The sequence below is a fragment of the Castor canadensis genome, chromosome 7 (genome assembly GCF_047511655.1).
Source record: "Castor canadensis chromosome 7, mCasCan1.hap1v2, whole genome shotgun sequence".
NCBI classification, from domain to species: Eukaryota; Metazoa; Chordata; class Mammalia; order Rodentia; family Castoridae; genus Castor; species Castor canadensis.
The window spans coordinates 59537340-59558693 of NC_133392.1; the positions used below are offsets into that span (position 1 = coordinate 59537340).

Genomic DNA, 21354 nt, shown 5'->3' on the forward strand with positions numbered 1-21354 from the left:
AGGGTGCTATTTTTATTTTATTTCTTTTTTCTTTGCAGTGCTAGGGTTTGAACTAAGGGTCTTAATACTTGCTGGGCAGGTGCTCTACTACTTGAGCCACTTGCCAGCCCAAGGGTGTTATTAAATTGAAATCTGCCTGTAAGTTTCTGGGGTGATGTTGGCCTTTAAAGAAAGTAAGCATCAAAGAACCATAAAAGAATGCTGGTGACATAGACATTGTTTTTTTCTGAGCCAAGAGCCAGTGGTTCATGCCTGTAATCCTAGCTACTCAGGAGGCAGAGATTGAAGGCAGCCTGGGCAAATAGTTTGAGAGTTCCTATCTCAAAAAAAACTCTACACAAAAAAAGGCCTGATGGAGTAACTCAAGGTGAAGGCCCTGACTTCAAATCTCAGTACTGGAAAAAAATACAATTTTTTTCATTCATCATGAAAGAGTCAGACTCACATTGAACTGTTTTTATGAAGCACAGTAGCTGAGATTTTTTTTTTTTTCCTGCAGAGCAGGAATATTGTAGAGTAATAATTCAAATGAATACTGTAGGGCTGGGAGCATGGCTTAAGTGGTAGGTGCTTAACTCAAATGCCAGTACCACCTAAAAAAAAGTGTCTGCCTAGCATGTGCAAGGACCTAAGTTCAAACTCCATTACAACAAAATAGACAAATAAATTAATAATAAAATAAATAAAAGTGAGCCCTAGTAGGCTTTATATAGAGAATATTTTCATCGTAGGCTAGTGGCAGGAAAATATGATCTAGATAAGGGATAGTGAATCCTATGTATCATGTTACTAGTCAAGAAGAATGAAATTACTTATGCTGTATCTTTGTTTCTTGTTTTGTATGATGTGTAATAAATCTGTTTACTGAGAAACCTGAAAATTGAATACTTCTATTGAGGTTAAACAAATTTTGAAGAAAAATACCTCTTTAATTCTTACAGAATGATGAAGTAATGAAAGGAAACGAGCATTTTAATTATCATGCATTATGAAGGACTTAGATACTAACCCTAATTATTCTAGTTATTTTGAAAATACTTGTATTTGTGCATAAGTTCTGGGCCTCAAACTTGCTAGGCAGGTGCTCTACCACTTGAGCCACTCTGCCAGCCCTGTTTTGTGTTGGGTGTGTTTTTGAGATAGGGTCTGATGAACTATTTGCCTAGACTGGCCTTGAATCTCAATCCTCCTCATCCCTGCCTCCTGGGTGGCTAGGATTAGAGACATGAACCAGCTGCGCCTGGTTGTGTGTAAATTACTGTAAATTTGTATTGTACCAAAGAAGGTAGACTTGTACTCTGCCATGTGGAAAATAAGTATGTATATCGTTTGCAAACAAACTGAAAAGATGTATATCATTTGCAAACAATTTAAAAAATTTTACATACTAGTCAAAATCATGACACAGTTCCTCTTCTTGCAAAAAAAAAAAAAAAAAAACCAAAACATTAATTATGCTAACTTTGAAAAAAAATTTCGTAGCTTCCATTTGTTAGGCTGTCTTAATTCAACCCCATGGTGCTTTTGAACTTTGTTTAATAAGTTACTTTTTGTTTTTTCTGTGTTTTAAAGCTGGTTTGTTGCAGCCTCCTGTTCGTATAGTTTCACAGCCACAACCAGCACGAAGGTTAGATCCACCATCTCGATTTTCAGGAAGGAATGATAGAGGAGATCAAATACCTAACAGAAAAGATGACCGAAGGTATGCTTTAAAATATATATTGTGGATGGTGGTTTGGATTGTCAAAAATGTGAATGCATTAGTGCCACTGAGCTACTTAGAAATGGTAAAATTTATCTTACATGTATTTTTCCACAATTTTTTTTAACTTTTTTTTATTTTGGCAGTTTTTGTCAGTACAGGAGTTTGAACTCAGAACCTCATGCTTGCTAAGCAGGCGCTCTACTACTTGAGCCACTCCACCAGCCATTACCACAATTTTGATAAGTTTTCTATGGGTCTGGAGCCGTGGCTCTTGCATGTAATCCTAGTTACTGGGGAGGCAGAGATCAGAGGATCATGTTTGAGGCCAGCCTCAGCAAGAAGTTCACAAGACCCAATTTCAACCAGTAGGTGGCATGATGGCATGCACCTGTCACCCCCAGCTGTGTGGGAAGCATAAATAGAAAGATTGTGCTAGGCTAGCCCAGGCTACAAATGGGAGACCTTATATCAAAAATAAAGCAAAAAGGGTGGAAGTGTGGCTCAAGTGTTTAGAGCACCTGCCTCAAAAGTGTGAGGTCCTAAGTTCAACCCTCAGTACCACCTAAAAAAAAAAAAACAAAACAGTTTTCTGTGAAATCCTGTTCATATTATCATTCCATAATGCCAAAAATATTACTAATTTTAGAAATATTTGCTTTAAGTCGTGAAAGGGAACGAGAAAGACGTAGATCCAGAGAAAGATCACCCCAGAGGAAACGTTCCCGAGAGAGGTCTCCCCGGAGAGAAAGAGAACGATCACCTCGGAGAGTTCGACGTGTTGTTCCACGTTACACAGTACAATTTTCCAAGTTTTCTTTAGATTGGTAGGTTCTTTTTTTTTATTTATTTATTGAATTTCTAGTTGCATCATTTTGTATAGTTTTGTGTAGAATGTGTTAAATTAAGGATATTTTTCCTGCAAAATTCAGTTACTTACATTTAGTGTTCTTTACATAAAGGGCAGAAATTCAGTTTGAAAGAGCAATTTAGATGTCTATAAGGGAGTGTTATTTTTGTATATACATTATGCATACCAACTGTTTATAAAGGAAGCTCCTAGTAGATATTCCTTTGTTGTCTTTTTTTTTTTTTTTTCTTGGTGGTATTGGGATTTGAACTCAGGGCCTCATGCTTTTGAGTATACATGCTCTGCCACTTGAGCCAGTCCACCAGCCCTGGATACGCCTTTGTAATGAAATTGTTCATTAAAGTTAAAATTATTTAACATCCAGATTTATTGATAACTTTAAGTTCTTTAATCATCCATTGTATATAATGAAGCATATGTAGAAACATAGACATTTATATTGTAAACGTGTGTGTGTGTGTGTGTAATCATAGATCAGGGTCACATTACTAAGCATTTCTGAGTTTGCTATGCAAAATCTCATATCAACTTGTAGAATTATTTTGTAAGGTTGAATTCATGATCTAATACACTTAACCCAGCATGTGGCAATTACTTAGTCTCCATAATTAATGATAGTAGTGTGTTCTGGAGGCAACAAGGTAATAGAGTAATAGATTAAAAAAACAAATTGATAGTATGATTTAAAAATATATGTATCTTTAAAAGCAGTATTCAAAACTATTTAGAGGCCAGTTCTTTTGCCTGAGCCCTGTAATCCCAGGTACTCTGGAGCCAGACATGCAAGGATCAGGGTTCAAAGCTAACCTGAGCAAAAAGTTAGTGCGGTCTCAAACCAGTAAGCCTGGCATGGTAGTAAATTTCACTAATCCCAGCAACAGGGAGATGTAAGTAGGATGTTTTCAGACCAAGGCTGGCCTGGGGCAAAAACATGAGACTGACTGTGACTGAAAAATAACTAAAAAGCAAAATATAGGGCTTGGATGTAGCTCAAGTGGTATAGCGCCTGCTTAGCAAGGGCAAGGTCTTCCTCAAACTCCCGTACTAGCAAAAAAAAAAATAAATAAAAGCAGCTACTTATCCTGGGCACATGTAAGACATTTCTACATTTCAACAATACATAATTTTAATATTCATAATCCTAGCCTCTCAAAACTTAAAATTTCTATACTAGTCTATATTAAGTAAACCTCTGTATTTTATCCAAATTGCTTAATCCCCAGAGCATTTTTCTTGGTGACTTTGCTTAATTATGTGGTCAAATCCGCAATTATTTTTTTTTTTTTTTTTTTTGCTAATACTAGAGTTTGAGTAGTTGAGGAAATCAAAATTGTCTTACATGATTATCTCTTGTTTTGTTATAAATTTTACTCCTATTGGGCAAAATACAACTCCATAAATTCTGATGTAAGGAAGCTTATACATAACTTTCTTTCTTGAAACAAAACTCATACTTTTTTATATTTTTATTACTCTGACAAAATTTTATAGCAGTTAAGTACAATTGTAACAGCAACCACAGTTGAAGCTTATCTATATTTGATTTCTGTGTGTGTGGCAGGGTGGTGGTGTTTTACCGTGCCAGGGAGCAAATCAAGTCTTGCGCATGCTCAGTAAGCCCTCTACCACTGAGCTACTTCCTGCCCTACCTATATTTCTTATTTTTAGGCTTCAGGTAAAGATACCTCTATGTACAGATAAGTTCATATTTCATACCCATATCTTCAGTTGTATTTACAAAAGTTAATATAGCTATCTTTTTTCAACTTACAAATTGTTGATGTTTTCCACTTTAATTCATTATGCTTTTAACAGACATCTTGACCTTATCAATCTGGTAGATAGATAAACCTTTGTGTTTTTCTAAAATATCAGTGCCAGATTTAAAAATGCAAGAAACTTATTCCTTCTTTACATAGTAATCAGGTGTGGATTCATAAATCTTTTACATAGAGGGGTATGGAGGTGTGGATAATCCAAAAAACATTAGGATTTTGCTTTCATATGGATTTTTGTATTTAATTTTTAATGTAAGTATGCTTGGTCCAGGAGCTTTACTGTGTAATAAAAATTGCATTTTTTCTATTCTTTATAAATCTGATGGGGAAGCACTCAAAATACTAATTTGGTACCACTCTTATCCTTTCTTTTATGCATTTTTGTATGAATTATAATTTTCTGAAGTAATACATACCTCCAACTGAGGCACAACTGCTTTTCAGATCTTTTCTGGAGCTGGGGTTGCAGTTAATTCATTTCAAAGTGTCTCCTCTAAGGAATTATAAGCTACATACAAAAAAATAGAGAAATAAAGGTAACCCTTAGTTACCATTTATTCAATACTGTGAACCTAGAAACTTGAAAATATGATTTTCATGTCTCCATGCAAATCTATAGGTCATTCATAATTGTCCATTTTTAGCTAGCTTTTTACCATGTCAGGTTAATATTTAGCTTAAAAATTAAGTGAATGTTTGTAAAATCTTTAATAGTAAGGCTGTTCATTCACTTCACTACTTATGTCTGTTTTTCAGTCCTAGCTGTGACATGATGGAACTAAGGCGTCGTTATCAAAATTTATATATACCTAGTGACTTTTTTGATGCTCAGTTTACATGGGTGGATGCTTTCCCTTTGTCAAGACCATTCCAGCTGGGAAATTACTGCAATTTCTACGTAATGCACAGAGAAGTAGAGTCCTTAGAAAAAAATGTGGCCATTCTTGATCCACCGGATGCTGATCACTTATATAGTGCAAAGGTTTGTATTCCACTATGATATACAGCTTAAATTTTTTAGCAGTTGTTCATAGTAAGATGATAATATGGAAACTCTTAAGAAACTTGTTACTTGATAAAGGACCTGAATATGTATATTTTCTCTTCTATGCCTGATTCTGTTATTGCTATTTAAGTAATTTAAATTCCTACTTCACTTCTTAAGCTATAAAACAATGGCTGTTGCTTTACCATTGTTTTAATATTTTAAACGTCATACAAATATGAAGATGAACTTGATATTATTGAGTGTTATGACTTCTTATAGACCCAGAACAAACTTAATGTTGGGATGTTGGGCAAATTTCCTAATATTAGTCTTCAGGATAACATTCAGTATTCAGTATATTTTACAGTAGTAGTTTTCTGTTTTTTTTCTTGAGACAGGGTCTCACATGTAACTCAGGCTGTCCTGGAATTCATCATCCTCCTGCCGCAGTCTCCCGAGTGCTGCAATTAAAGGTGTGAGCCACTATGCCTAGCTCAGTTTTCTTCTATTTTAAAACTGTTCAAAAAAAAAAAAAAAATCACCCCATCCCTTGAAATGTTAAAGGTTTATAAGACATCTTAATAGCATTGTGCATTCCACTTTTATAAAAATATAAATTACATCTGATAAGTGAAGTTAATTAGTAGTACTTCTCATTTTTTTTACATTGCTTTAGACTTCTGACAGGATTGAATTATTTGACTATAATAGGTAATGCTGATGGCTAGCCCTAGTATGGAAGATTTGTATCATAAATCATGTGCTCTTGCTGAAGATCCACAAGAACTTCGAGATGGATTTCAGCATCCTGCTAGACTTGTTAAGGTAAAATGAAACATTGAACTTTCATTTAGGTGTATATTCACTTACCTTAGTTTTCATTGTGTAGATACAGAATTTAAAAACAGCATGTTGTTAATTTTGTTGGTTATTTTAATGAATAGTTTTAGTATTATTAAGGTATAATATTATTTAGATACTTTTTCTCATTGCAGATTTATCACTATTGTATATAACTAGTTCAGCTGTCATTTTGGTAGTGTGTTATGTTTGTAGCTTCTAAAGTCATAATAATGTGATTTTAGAGTGTTTTTGATGCCGTTAAGTTCATATTATAGCTTCTTTCTTAAAAAGAACTCTTTGAAGTATTTTAGAAGGATGAGTTATGATGTATAAATCCTATTCCATTGCTGAAATGCAGTGTGGAACATGATGAACTGAACTCTTCCTTGACTGACAGATACCGGAGGTAGTAAAAATGATACTGGGAAGGTTTGTACCCTTCCTTTTTATGTATTTATTTGTAATTTGGCAGGCTACATAATATATGTAAATGATTCTTTGTTTTGAATTAGTTTTTAGTGGGCATGAAAGGCAAGGATGAAGCCATGGCCATTGGAGGCCACTGGTCTCCTTCGTTGGATGGACCAGACCCAGAAAAGGACCCCTCTGTGTTGATTAAAACTGCTATTCGTTGTTGTAAGGCTCTGACAGGCATTGATCTAAGTGTATGCACACAATGGTAAGTACCAATTCATTTCTGGATTAGAAATGTTTTACTAATAGTTTATGTAGATGTTGATATAAATCAGCCTTTTCCCCTTCCTTATTTTAGCAACACTGATCATGCAGGTAATCTCAAAGGAAAATCCCCATTTGTAGCAAAAGTTTATTTGGTGCCAAAAATGTTTTTGGGGAAAGGGATTAAGAACTAATCAAAACAAATTGATAATTTAAATGTTTTATTATGCTGTACTACAGAAGTTGAATGTATGTTGAAAATACTTTTCATTTCATGCATAGCTGGAGAAGATCGTCAAGAGAGAACTTCATTTCATTATAATTCTTTTGTTATAAATTGATATAGTTGCTGATTATTTTTGTTCAGCCATATTTTCTCTTGAGGCTTATTTGTCCTGTGTATTTTAGTGTATTTCTTATGACTTAATTGAGAATATTCTTTTTTAGCACATGAAATCTGAACAGCTATCCAGCTTCTTCAGGTATTCTCTAAAAAAAGGGTAGCTCTGTATCAAACTTGGAAAGGCCTTGTCGGAACGTATTCTTTTGGCGAGTAAAATATTGTACAAATTACCAAAAGAGGAACTATGGCTTCTATAATTTTTTTTTCTTTAGACCAACCTCAAGTTCTTGCAGCAAAATTTCTTTACTTGATGTGCTACAAGTGAACTAGGGTCTTTAAAATGTATTTTAGAATTTTTTTTCCAACATGCTTCTTCCCTTGCAACAGGTACCGTTTTGCAGAGATTCGCTACCATCGCCCTGAGGAGACCCACAAGGGGCGTACAGTTCCAGCTCATGTGGAGACAGTGGTTTTATTTTTCCCGGATGTTTGGCATTGCCTTCCCACCCGCTCAGAGTGGGAAACCCTCTCCCGAGGATACAAGCAGCAGCTGGTCGAGAAGCTTCAGGGTGAACGCAAGGAGGCTGATGGAGAACAGGCACTGAACGCTAATCCCTTTTTCTATTTCCGCTTCTCACAGGCACAGGAACACAGGCACAAATGCACACCACACACTACACATAACAAACACACATGGAGGAACATAACTGGTAACAGCGACTGGTAATCCAGCTTTCAGCAGTATAGCTGAGTGTTCTTTTCTGTTAAAAATTCTGTCTGTTATGCTAACTTTTAGAGTGCTAAGACCTCAAAAGAATATAAGTTGTGCTTAAGTTGCACAGAATTTTGTTTTTATCATAGGTCTAGTTGCTGGAATCTGGGACCAGTTGTTGAACAAGATTCAGTATTAAGCCATTTTAAACATTTTGCCATTTTCTAAAATTTTTAAAATTTTCTCTTTCACGGTCATCAGTTCTAGTCATGGATATTTGAAATTGGACAACCACAAGTCTGAGAGATTTGAAATTTCAGGCTATGTGGCAACGTCTTTGGTACATTTCAAAGGTCTCACTACATCAGTCTTTGGGTGGCTTGAAAATTGGGGCAAAATCACACTGTGTGGTTAGTGGAGACCGGCAGTGTTTGTGCATCCCGATATCCTTTGTGTTGTAATTTATCACCCTTTTGTGTTTCACAGATCTGGCTTTGATTGGCTGATGAGTGTCTTTGTGATCAGTTAAAAGTGGTAGAATGTATGTACGTGGACTTGCCTAAATAATAACTTTAGGAGAAGACAATCTGAAACATTTGTGACCTTGCACAGATCAGCAACAGACTTTTAAAAATGAATTGCTTATATTTTAATTTTCAGAATAGTAATTATATTCTTAACTTTATATGTTAGGATGAAGAAGAGAAGGATGATGGTGAAGCTAAAGAAATTTCCACTCCTACCCATTGGTCTAAACTTGATCCTAAGACAATGAAGGTAACTTGGAAAATTATGGTTTTTAGTTTGGAATGTTTGAACAGGATTGAGTAATGCTGACGAGACTGAAGGCATTATTAAGTAGAAAATATTCAAGATGAAGTCCGCTAATTTTATATAATTACTACATATTGTATTTATACGTGTGTGTGTGTATATATATATAGGTAGATATAAATTAAGCAAAAGGTAACTATACATTAGTTCAGCCAATATCTATGGAATGCCTGCAATTTGCAACTGCTTATGGTATCAGTAACATTGTTTTCTGGTTTGGAAACTGACCAAGAAGGCATGATTTCTGTGCTTAAGTAACTTAAATTCAAGGGGATAGAAGAAATGGAAAAAAAGGTAATCCTTAATTTTTAAATTTTTTAATAAATTTAAATTATAGATAGATGTGTACCCCTAAACTGGAAAGAAATAATTTTAAAAACCTCTTTTGAAGCCGGGCTTCAGTGGTTCATTCCTATAATCCTAGCTACTCAGGAGTATCGCGGTTTGAAGCCAGCCCAGGCAAATAGTTCTCAAGACCTTATCTCAAAAAATACACAAGTCAAAAGGGCTGAGGAGTGACTCAGGTGGTAGAGCTCTTCCCTAGCAAGTAAGAGAAGTGAGAGGCCCTGAGTTCAAACCCCATTGGTGTCTCCCTCTCCCCCCAGAAAAGGAACTTGTGCTAGATTTTTACAGTACATCTGGGGATTTTTGTTTGTTTTTGGTGGGACTGTGATTTTAAGTCAGGACATCCTGCTTGCAAAGTAGGGGCTCTACCACTTGTCTACTCTGGTTGTTTTGGAGATGGGGGTCTCAGAAGCTGTTTGCATGAGCTGCTCTTAAACCTTGAGCCTCCTCACCTCAGTCTCTGAAGTAGCTAGGACTGTAGGCATGAGCCACAGGTGTTTGGTCTTTTTTTTTTTTTGGTAGGTCTAGGATCTTTCCAGTATATCTGGATCAGATATTTTTCTGTAATTTTGTTTCTCACCTATAATGTGACTGTATCTGTGGTCAGAAGATCAGAAACTGATCATTACTTGCTTTTGCAGTTTGTTATTTAACACATGAAGGTTGTTCTTTTGGTTGACTTTGGGTTTTGTTTTTTTTTTTTTGTGATACTGAGGTTTGAACTCAGGGCTTCCCGCTTGCCAAGCAGACACTGCTGCTTTAATTTTGTCTTCAGCTCTTCTTTGCTCTCAGTTTTTGCCCAGTCGGGCCTGTACCATGATCCTCCTATTTTACCCTTCCCTCCACTGCTGGGATGTTAGGCACACCCTACCACACCCAGCTTTGGTTGACTTTTCTTCTCACCTCTTTTTTTTTTTTTGAGACATGGTCTCATTATGTTGGCCAGGCTGGGCTCAAGTGATCCTCTGCATTGGCCTCCTGAGCGGCTGGGATTGCAGGTTTGCACTACTACACCCAGCTAAATGAACCTTTTCATTTTCTTTTTGTGATACTAGGGCTTGCTAGGCAAGTGCTCTCTCTACCACCTGAGCTGTGATCCCGGCCATTTTTGGTCTTTGGATTGGGTTGTTTTTTTTTTTAAACTCAGTGTCTTGTGCTTGCTCAGCAGGCACTCTACTACTTGAACTACTCCACCAGCCCATGTGTTTGGGGTATTTTTGTTTTGTTTTTGAGATGGTCTTGCTATGTTGCCTAGGCTGGTCTTTCCAAGCAGAAGTGAGCCTCCCAACTCAACCTTCCAATGGTTGGATTGTAGGTATGTGCTGCCACTCTTGGCTCATTTTAAGTGTTGTTTTTTTTCCCGTTTTCAAATTATTTCTCTCTCTCTTTTTTTTTTTTTTGTGAGATTAGAGTTTGAACTCAGGGCTTTGTATTTACAGTTTATAGCTTGAGCACCATCTCTAGTCCATTTTATTGTGGTTATTTCAGAGATGTGGTCTTGGGTACTGTTTGCTATGCTGGCCTTAAACCTTTATCTGGTGCCCAGCTAAGCTGTTTCTTCAAGTAGATTACCAGAAATTTAATTACTGAGTCAGAAGCTGGTGACAGAATGGTTGCCTAGCATGCACTATGCTCTGTGTTTGATCCCCAACACTGAAAAAAAAAAAAGTATAATTACTAGGGCAGGTAACAGTTTTTTATATATGGGGGGGTTGGTTGTTTCTTTTCATACATCTTATCATGTAATCCAGGCTGGCCTCAATCTCAAAATCCTCCTCCCAAGTGCTAATATTATAGGCTTGTACCTGGTTTAAAAATATTTATGCCTAGCTATTTGGGAAGCTGTGGTTGGGAGGATCCAATCTGGCAAATAGTTCTTGAGATTCCATGTCTAAAATAACTGAGCAAAATGGATTGGAGGTGTGGCTCAAGTGGTAAAACTACTACTTTGTAAGCACAAAGTCCCACCAAAAAAAAAAAAAATAGATTTTTTTTTTTTTTAAATCAGACAAAAGATAATTATGGTTAGGTTGTATCTCATTTGCTTTTTCTGTGGTTTTATATTTCATATTTTTAGGTAAATGATCTCCGAAAAGAATTAGAAAGTCGGGCTCTTAGTTCCAAAGGATTAAAATCCCAGCTAATAGCTCGATTGACAAAACAGCTTAAAGTAGAAGAACAAAAAGAAGAACAGAAGGAATTAGAGAAATCTGAAAAAGAAGAGGAAGAAGAGGATGATAGGAAATCTGAAGATGACAAAGAGGTTTGTACTCAACATTTAGATACACTACAGTGTTATTAATAATGGTGTGACCTAAGTTATATGTGTGCATATATACTTTTTTGTGTGTTTGTGTGTTATTGAGGTTTGAACTGAGGACTTCATGCTTGCAAAGCTGTCGTTCTGCTTGAGCCACACATATAATTTTACTGAGTTGTAATTTACATGTAGTTAAGTTCAAACTTTTTTTTTTTCCTTGCTTTATAGTACTGGGGATTGACCTTAGGCCCTCATGCTTGCTAAGCAAGCATTATACACCTTGAATCACTCTTCATTACTTTTACTTTTTTTAGTTTGCTTCTCAGATAGGGTCTTGTGCTAAACTTGCTCAGGCAGGCCTCCTGAGTAGTGGGATTATAAGCATGAACTAACACACCTAGTCTAACGTTAAACTTTTCAATGAACAGTTTAGGGTTTTTTGTTACTGTTACTATTGTTTTTCCTTTATTTTTTTGTTTTGGGAGTCTGTTTTTAGACAGGGTTTCACTTTGTAGCCCAAGCTGGTCTGGAACTCCTGGACTTCTGGCCTTAGCCTCCCAGGTGCTGGGATTACAGGTATATATCTATTCCTGGCTGTCAGTTTTGTAAGGTTTTTTTTTTTTTTTTGGTGGGAGTATGGTTTTTGAACTCAGGGCTTGGAGCTTGCTAGGTTCTGCCATTTGAACCATTCCACTAGCCCTTTTTGAAAGTTCTGATAACGCCTTTATTTACATCAGAAATTTTTTGTTGGTTCTGGGGCTTGAACTCAGAACCTCACACTTGCTATGCGGGTGCTCTACCACTCAAGCTGTGCTCCCCCATATCTCTTTAGTTTTTTTGCTCTTGTTTGTACAATCTCCACCTCCTGAGTAGCTGTGATTACCCCTGTGAGCCACCACACCTGACTTTACTACATGTGGTTTTAAACATTTAACATTGTTGCAATCAAGATATAAAACAGATCTGGGTGCTCATGGCTCACGCCTGTCATCCTAGCTACTCAGGAGGCAGAGATCAGGAGGATCGAAGCCAGCCCAGGCAAATAGTCTTGAGAGACCCTATCTTGAAAACAACCATCAGAGAAAGGGCTGGTGGAGTGGCTCAAGTTGTAGGCCCTGAGTTCAAGCCCCAGTACCGCAAAAAAAAAAAAAGAGAGAAAGATAAAACAGTTCTAGGAATACCCTCAGAGGTTGAGTTCAGGTGAAAAGCTTATCCCAGAATTTTGCTGCTTCTAAAGCAGTGTGTTTGATTGGATCAGGTATTTATTTTAGAAATACCATATTGTGAGACAACAAATCTAGAATGTGAAAATTTTTATAAAACAGGTTTCCTGAACTTTAAAAATATGTATATATAATAACAGAATAAGACATGGCAATCAAAATATAGCCTGAGAAACTTGACTGGATCCTGGATAGGAAGAAAAATGTCGTAAAGGGGCTAGAAGTGTAACTCGGTACCTAGTATGCACAGTACCTAGTATGTGGGATTGGGTGTCCAGCCCCATTTTAAAACATAAAAACAAAAAGAATGTTTTGAGGACAGTAGGAAAAATTTGAATATGTGTATTTGGGTGACATTAGTTAGTATGCTAGCCACATTAAATTTCTTGATCTTATAAAAGTTTTGTGATTATATAGAGTTACCAGGTCCAGGTATGGAAGCTTATCCCCTGGAAAAATCCAGTGTCCAAGGAATGTTGGCACCATGGCTAGAGCCTGTAATCTCAGCTACTTGGGAGTTAGAGATAGGAGGACTTGGTCGTGGCCAACCTGGTTAAAAATGTTAGGAAGGCCCTATTTCAAACAAACTGAGTGTGGTGGTTCACACCTGTAATCCTAGATATACCAGAGATAGAGGTAGGCATATCATGTTCCTAGACCAGTCTTACCAAAAAACTCAAAACCCTCCCTGAAAAATTACTAAAGCTAAAGGGCTGGAGGCATGGCTTAAATTACAGAGTTCTTGAAGGCCCTGAGTTCAGTCCTTAGTACTGCCAAAAGAAAAGAGAAAAAAAGAAAAAGAGGCTTTATTCATGGCCAAAGAATAGAGAAGGGGAGGAATCTTTGTTCATAAATCAGTTTTCAAACCCTAGTGGGATAATGAAGGAGAGAGAGAAGCTACAAAAAGGTGAGGAATATTCATGTCTCATCTGGAAATAGGAATAGATCTTCTAAGGTCTCACCTTTTTCATTGTTCGGTATTTCTGGTCATGGTGGTGGTAGGTACCTTCAAGGGAGGGAGAGAGAGACTAGGTAAATGTAGTTCAAGTTAACCCTATATTATAGTTTTGGAGAAAACATTTCTCAAATGATTGACATGATATGTTCAGAACAAGTATACTCTGACCCAAATATTATGGCAGCAAAGGGATAGATAGGCACAATATAAAGATAGCTGCCAAGCATTTTTATCTCATTTCACTTGCTCATCAGTCATTTGCAGGCCCAAGGGAAGAAGTCAGTGTTTTTAGCAAAAGTAACCTTCAAGTCTCTGTAAACTAACCTAGGCAGCTGTTACAAGGCACAAAGTTACCTACCACATAATTGAAAACCAACATTGTGTTGCTTGGGGTGATTAGTGATGAACTAAGAGCTATTCAGTCTAAAGTTTTTTTTTTAGGTTTTTTTCTCAGTAACTTCAAGGGAAAAAGATTTTTAAGGCTTTTTGAATCTGCTCTGACAGATTGCCTGACATCTGAGTTGATTTTGGCAGCTTATCAAGGCATTTTTTTGACTAAAGGCTTGCCTTGATAAATGTAGGAGTCTAATCACATCCTTAGGCACTGAAATAACTTGGGATTTTTTTTTTTTAAAGTATGGAGGGCTTCACAAATTTGCTTGTCATCCTTGTGCAGGGGCCATGCTAGTCTTCTCTGTATCGTTCTGATTTTAGTATATGTGTTGCTAAAGCGAGCACGGGATTTCTTTCTATATTCACTGGTGTGAACTTTTTTTTTTTTAATTTTTTGATGGTACTGGGGTTTAGTCTTGGGGCTTTATGCTTGCTAGGCAGGTGCTCTACTACTTCAACCATTCCGCCAGCCCTTTTTTTTTGTTGGTTATGTTTGAGGTAGGGTTTCACGGACTATTTGCACAGGCTGACTTCTAAGAATAGAAGTCAGGTTTAGGTGTGAGCTACCAGCACCCAGCAAGTGAGTATAAATATTGTTTTCACCAATGAAATTTTTGAGGACTTGCTTTCTAGCAGGATAGAAGTTTCAATCTTACTGTATACTATCTCTGTTCTAGCTTAGGAATCTACTATTTCTCCAGAAAGAACTGATAACCTTTTAGTAAAGAGTGATTTGTAGATCTTGTGATACTGTTCCCCATTGCTATATGAGGATTCTTTGTCATTCATTTTTGTTGTGGATGTCACTAAGTTTTGTTGGTTTTATTTTTGGAATTTTGAGATAGGATCTGGCTATATATAGCGTCAGCTGGCCTTGAATTCACAATAGTACAGCCTTAGCCTCTCACGTGCTGGGATTACAAGGTTGTGCCACCCTGCCTGGCTGCCCATGGGTTATTGGATTTGGTGTCTACATTATTTTTAATGTAGAAATTAAAGAAGATCCAGAAACTGTATAATAATCACCATTTTCTCAGAATCACTTAATTTTATATAATTGGAGAGTACATAATTTTTTTCCTTATTTGAAGGCAGTTTCTTTTTTTTTTTTTTTTTTCATTTTTCTTTTATTATTCATATGTGCATACAAGGCTTGGTTCATTTCTCCCCCCTGCCCCCACCCCCTCCCTTACCACCCACTCCGCCCCCTCCCGCTCCCCCCCTCAATACCCAGCAGAAACTATTTTGCCCTTATCTCTAATTTTGTTGTAGAGAGAGTATAAGCAATAATAGGAAGGAACAAGGGGTTTTGTTGGTTGAGATAAGGATAGGTATACAGGGCATTGACTCACATTGATTTCCTGTGTGTGGGTGTTACCTTCTAGGTTAATTCTTTTTGATCTAACCTTTTCTCTAGTTCCTGGTCCCCTTTTCCTATTGGCCTCATTTGCTTTAAGGTATCTGCTTTAGTTTCTCTGCGTTAAGGGCAACAAATGCTAGCTAGTTTTTTAGGTGTCTTACCTATCCGCACCCCTCCCTTGTGTGCTCTCGCTTTTATCATGTGCTCATAGTCCAATCCCCTTGTTGTGTTTGCCCTTGATCTAATGTCCACATATGAGGGAGAACATACGATTTTTGGTCTTTTGAGCCAGGCTAACCTCACTCAGAATGATGTTCTCCAATTCCATCCATTTACCAGCGAATGATAACATTTCGTTCTTCTTCATGGCTGCATAAAATTCCATTGTGTATAGATACCACATTTTCTTAATCCATTCGTCAGTGCTGGGACATCTAGGCTGTTTCCATAACTTGGCTATTGTGAATAGTGCCGCAATAAACATGGATGTGCAGGTGCCTCTGGAGTAACAGTCTTTTGGGTATATCCCCAAGAGTGGTATTGCTGGATCAAATGGTAGATCGATGTCCATCTTTTTAAGTAGCCTCCAAATTTTTTTCCAGAGTGGTTGTACTAGTCTACATTCCCACCAACAGTGTAAGAGGGTTCCTTTTTCCCCGCATCCTCGCCAACACCTGTTGTTGGTGGTGTTTCTGATGATGGCTATTCTAACAGGGGTGAGGTGGAATCTTAGTGTGGTTTTAATTTGCATTTCCTTTATTGCTAGAGATGGTGAGCATTTTTTCATGTGTTTTCTGGCCATTTGAATTTCTTCTTTTGAGAAAGTTCTGTTTAGTTCACATGCCCATTTCTTTATTGGTTCATTAGTTTTGGGAGAATTTAGTTTTTTAAGTTCCCTGTATATTCTGGTTATCAGTCCTTTGTCTGATGTATAATTGGCAAATATTTTCTCCCACTCTGTGGGTGTTCTCTTCAGTTTAGAGACCATTTCTTTTGATGAACAGAAGCTTTTTAGTTTTATGAGGTCCCATTTATCTATGCTATCTCTTAGTTGCTGTGCTGCTGGGGTTTCATTGAGAAAGTTTTTACCTATACCTACTAACTCCAGAGTATTTCCTACTCTTTCTTGTATCAACTTAAGAGTTTGGGGTCTGATATTAAGATCCTTGATCCATTTTGAGTTAATCTTGGTATAGGGTGATATACATGGATCTAGTTTCAGTTTTTTGCAGACTGCTAACCAGTTTTCCCAGCAGTTTTTGTTGAAGAGGCTGCTATTTCTCCATCGTATATTTTTAGCTCCTTTGTCAAAGATAAGTTGCTCATAGTTGTGTGGCTTCATATCTGGATCCTCTATTCTGTTCCACTGGTCTTCATGTCTGTTTTTGTGCCAGTACCATGCTGTTTTTATTGTTATTGCTTTGTAATATAGTTTGAAGTCAGGTATTGTGATACCTCCTGCATTGTTCTTTTGACTGAGTATTGCCTTGGCTATTCGTGGCCTCTTGTGTTTCCATATAAATTTCACAGTAGATTTTTCAATCTCTTTAATGAATGTGATTGGAATTTTGATGGGAATTGCATTAAACATGTAGATTACTTTGGGGAGTATCGACATTTTTACTATGTTGATTCTACCAATCCATGAGCATGGGAGATCTCTCCACTTTCTATAGTCTTCCTCAATCTCTTTCTTCAGAAGTGTATAGTTTTCCTTGTAGAGGTCTTTCACATCTTTTGTTAGGTTTACACCTAGGTATTTGATTTTTTTTGAGGCTATTGTAAATGGAATTGTTTTCATACATTCTTTTTCCGTTTGCTCATTGTTAGTGTATAGAAATGCTAATGATTTTTCTATGTTGATTTTATATCCTGCTACTTTGCTATAGCTATTGATGATGTCTAGAAGCTTCTGAGTAGAGTTTTTTGGGTCTTTAAGGTATAGGATCATGTCGTCTGCAAATAGGGATATTTTGACAGTTTCTTTACCTATTTGTATTCCTTTTATTCCTTCTTCTTGCCTAATTGCTCTGGCTAGGAATTCCAGTACTATGTTGAATAGGAGTGGAGATAGTGGGCATCCTTGTCTGGTTCCTGATTTTAGAGGGAACGGTTTTAATTTTTCTCCGTTAAGTATAATGCTGGCTGTAGGTTTGTCATATATAGCTTTTATAATGTTGAGGAACTTTCCTTCTATTCCTAGTTTTCTTAGAGCTTTTATCATGAAATGATGTTGGATCTTATCAAAGGCTTTTTCTGCATCTATTGAGATGATCAAGTGGTTTTTGTCTTTGCTTCTGTTAATGTGGTTTATTACGTTTATTGATTTTCGTATGTTGAACCACCCCTGCATCCCTGGGATGAAGCCTACCTGGTCGTGGTGGATAATCTTTTTGATGTGTTGCTGAATTCGGTTTGCCATTATTTTGTTGAGGATTTTTGCATCAATGTTCATTAAGGAGATTGGCCTATAGTTCTCCTTTTTGGAGGTGTCTTTGCCTGGTTTTGGGATAAGTGTAATAGTGGCTTCATAAAATGTGTTTGGCAGTTTTCCTTCCCTTTCTATTTCATGGAACAGTTTAAGGAGGGTTGGTATCAGTTCTTCTTTAAAGGTCTGATAGAATTCAGCAGAGAATCCATCAGGTCCTTGACTTTTCTTTTTGGGGAGACTCTTGATTGCTGCTTCAATTTCATTTTGTGTTATAGATCTATTCAGGTGATTAATTTCCTCTTGGTTCAGTTTTGGATGATCATATGTATCTAGAAATCTGTCCATTTCTTTTAGATTTTCAAATTTATTTGAATATAGGTTCTCAAAGTAGTCTCTGATGATTTCCTGGATTTCCATGGTGTTTGTTGTTATCTCCCCTTTTGCATTCCTGATTCTACTAATTTGGGTTTTTTCTCTCCTCATTTTAGTCAGGTTTGCCAGGGGTCTATCGATCTTGTTTATTTTTTCAAAGAACCAACTTTTTGTTTCATTAATTCTTTGTATGGTTTTTTTGGTTTCTATTTCGTTGATTTCAGCTCTTATTTTTATTATTTCTCTCTGAAGGCAGTTTCTTAAGCTCAGAACTCTAAAAGAAAGAATGAGGAGCCATAAAAGCTATTACCCTTAGGAAATTTCAGCTTTTCTCCCTTTTTCAACTCTTATGGTGGGTATAGTGACCATAAAAGTCATGGGAGGCTAAAAGTCACGGGAGGCTAATGGAGTGGCTCAAGTGATAGAGCTCCACCCTAGCAAATGTAAGGTCCTGAGTTCAAATCTCAGTACTGCTAAAAAGAAAAAAGTCGTGGGAATTTTGCCTTTTTCTTTATATTATATATATGTATTTTGTGTGTGTATATATATCACACATAGATATGCATGTTATGTGTGGATGTTAAATCATGACTTAAAATTTCAAATGTCTAGGAAGAAGAAAGAAAGCGTCAAGAGGAAATGGAACGACAGCGTAGGGAAAGAAGATATATTTTGCCTGATGAACCAGCTATTATTGTACATCCAAATTGGGCTGCAAAAAGTGGCAAGTTTGATTGCAGCATCATGTCTTTGAGTGTCCTTTTAGACTACAGATTAGAGGATAACAAAGAACATTCATTTGAGGTAACGTTTTAAATTTGAATTAGGAATCAAATAAGATCCACAGTTTCAACTGTTAAGTGTATTTCTTGAATCTCTTTGCATCTTGCTGCTTCCATTGTTAGGTGTTTTTGTGTTTCTCTCACAATTACTTATTGGAAGAAAACAAGTGGGTCTGAAAACTTTCCTACAGACTCAACATTTGCTAATTTCATTCCTATGTTTTGGTTGTTTTCTCTGTATTTTCCTGTAAATTGAGCTGGATATAAGTTTTTAATTAAGTTCAGGTTTCTTTGGTGTTTTTTTCTTAAGGTAATTTCTTGAGAAATGGTGTGTTCTTTTACCCAGTATATCAGCAAATATGTAAATGTTTAGTTACCTATTTCTGAGTTGAGATAATGCCTTATTATTTTGTTTAGAATTACAGTACTGTTTAAGCTGGGTACTGTGGCTCATGCCCTCATTCCTACCTACTCAGTAGGGAGAGATCAGGAGGATTGTATTTTAAAACCAGACCAGGCAAACAATTTGAGAGACCCTAAAAAAGGACTTGTGAGTGGCTCAATTGGTAGAGTGCCTGCCTTGTAAGCATGAGGACATGAGTTCAAACCCCACTACTGCTAAAAAGAAATAAGTACTTTTGATAAGTTTGTAGTAAGAGAAAGTAATTCATATTATCTTTTCAACTTGAATCTGTTAGAGTTAAGTGACTGTTAATGGTGATAACCACACAAGAGTCTTTCAGAAAATAAGTATGTATTCCTAGGTCCTTTTGGACAGACATCATAGAAGATTTACTGTTGAGGCTATCTGTGCAAAAACCAAGACCCTATCTCAAAAATACCCAACATAGGTAGGAGGTGGGGGAAGAAAAAATACACATCATAAAAGGATTGGTGGAGTGGCATAAATTGTAGCTCACCTGCCTACCAAGCAGATAAATAAGTAAATGAGGCTGGGTGTGATGGTTGTGGTTCATGCCTTAGCTACTGGGGAACTGGAGATACAAGGTTGAGGTTCACAGTGAGGTTTGAGAGCAGCCTAGGCAAAATGTTTGAGAGATCCCATCTCAGTCAATATAAACCCAGGTGTGGTAGTACATGCCTGTCATACCAGCTACGTGGGAAGCATAGCAAATGTGAGGCCCTGAGTTAAAACCCATACCAATAAAAAATTGAAATGAAAAGGGGGTGTGGCTTAAGTGGTAGAGTGGCTGCCTAGCAAGCACAAGGCCTTGAGTTCAAACTCCAGTGTCACAAAAAAAAAAAGGTAAATGAGTAAGATAGTTTTTTCATATTACTTTTGCTCATAAATGTGTATGCTACGTATCTAATGGCACTGTGGTGACAGATACCAATTTTTTTGAAACAGGTCTAGGATTCTTTCCATCTCTAATCCATTTATATTATTACTTTCTGTCTCTGGGTAGTTGAAAATTAAGAACTAGAGAAAAGATGTATCTTGCTACTTACTTACACAAATGAGGATTGAATTTAGTTTACATTAATGGTTAATAAAATGGAATTTTCTTTCTTTCTGTCTTTTTTTTGTGGTACCGGAGTTTGAACTTAGAGCCTACACCTTGAGCCAACCACCAACCCTTTTGTGAGAAGGGTTTTTTTGAGATAGGGCCTCTCAAAGTATTTGCTCAGGGTGTCTTTGAAGTGTGATCCTCCTGATCTCTGCCTCCTGAGTTGCTAGGATTACTGTGATTACAGGTGTGAGCCACCAGTGCCCTACTCAGAATGGAATTTTCTTTTTTTTTTTTTTGCTTTTGGCAGGACTGGCGTTTGAACTCAGGGCCTCATGCCCTACCCCTTTAGTTATGTCCCTAACCCCAAGAGAATGGAATTTCCAACAGCTTTAAATTTTTTTGGAAGTACTGGGATTTGAACTCAGGGCCTTGCACTTGCTAGGCCACTCTCTACCACTTGAGCCATGCCTCCAGTGTAGGCTAACAGGTGTCAGCTCCCTTAGACCAGCTTCAGCTTGCAAAGAAATTGTTGAAGCCAGGCTCTGGTGACTGATGTCCATAATCCTAGCTACTCAGGAGGCAGAGATCAGGAGGACCAAGGTTCGAAACTAGCCACAGAGAAGTAGTTTGCCAGACCCTATCTTGAAAATACTTAACACAAAGCTGTGTGCTGGTGGCTCATGCCTGTAATCCTAGCTACTTAGGAGGCAGAGATCAGGAGGATCAAGGTTCGAGCTAGCCCAGGCAAATAGTTTGCAAGACCCTATCTCCAAAAAAACCCTTGCAAAAAAGGGCTAATGGAATGGCTCAAGGTGTAGGCCCTACATTCAAGCCCTGTTACCACAGACGAAAAAAAAAAACCTTGTTGGGTGAGTGAATAGCCTCCTGACTGCTGGGATTAAAGACATGAGGGACCACATCTGATTTAAGATTAATTCATTTGTTATGATGATGTGTTTATCTCTTCTTTCTGCTTGTTTTCAAATTGTCTTTAGGGTTATTATTTTTT

At 37.1% G+C, this 21354-nt stretch overlaps 1 protein-coding gene and 2 non-coding genes across 11 annotated transcripts in view; 2 read left to right on the plus strand and 1 right to left on the minus strand.

Annotated features, from left to right (window-relative positions):
• Ccar1 (cell division cycle and apoptosis regulator 1) overlaps positions 1-21354 on the plus strand; it is a 59225-nt gene that overhangs the window by 21218 nt on the left and 16653 nt on the right. For 7 of the 9 annotated variants that reach the window (XM_074079022.1, XM_074079023.1, XM_074079027.1 and 4 more), the window contains exons 9-17: positions 1573-1702; positions 2368-2529; positions 5108-5333; positions 6051-6164; positions 6695-6861; positions 7591-7801; positions 8609-8692; positions 11172-11357; positions 18704-18895. In XM_074079022.1, coding sequence (XP_073935123.1) covers positions 1573-1702; positions 2368-2529; positions 5108-5333; positions 6051-6164; positions 6695-6861; positions 7591-7801; positions 8609-8692; positions 11172-11357; positions 18704-18895 — 1472 coding nt within the window. Of the gene's footprint in view, positions 1-1572; positions 1703-2367; positions 2530-5107; positions 5334-6050; positions 6165-6694; positions 6862-7590; positions 7802-8608; positions 8693-11171; positions 11358-18703; positions 18896-21354 lie in introns of those variants that run through there. The other 2 variants (XM_074079026.1, XM_074079029.1) reach the window with 2 other exon arrangements.
• On the plus strand, positions 6500-6564 carry LOC141425382 (small nucleolar RNA SNORD98). Its single transcript, XR_012450433.1, has one exon. It is a non-coding gene; the product is annotated as a small nucleolar RNA SNORD98 (small nucleolar RNA).
• LOC141425161 (U6 spliceosomal RNA) lies at positions 14167-14273 on the minus strand. Its single transcript, XR_012450253.1, has one exon. It is a non-coding gene; the product is annotated as a U6 spliceosomal RNA (small nuclear RNA).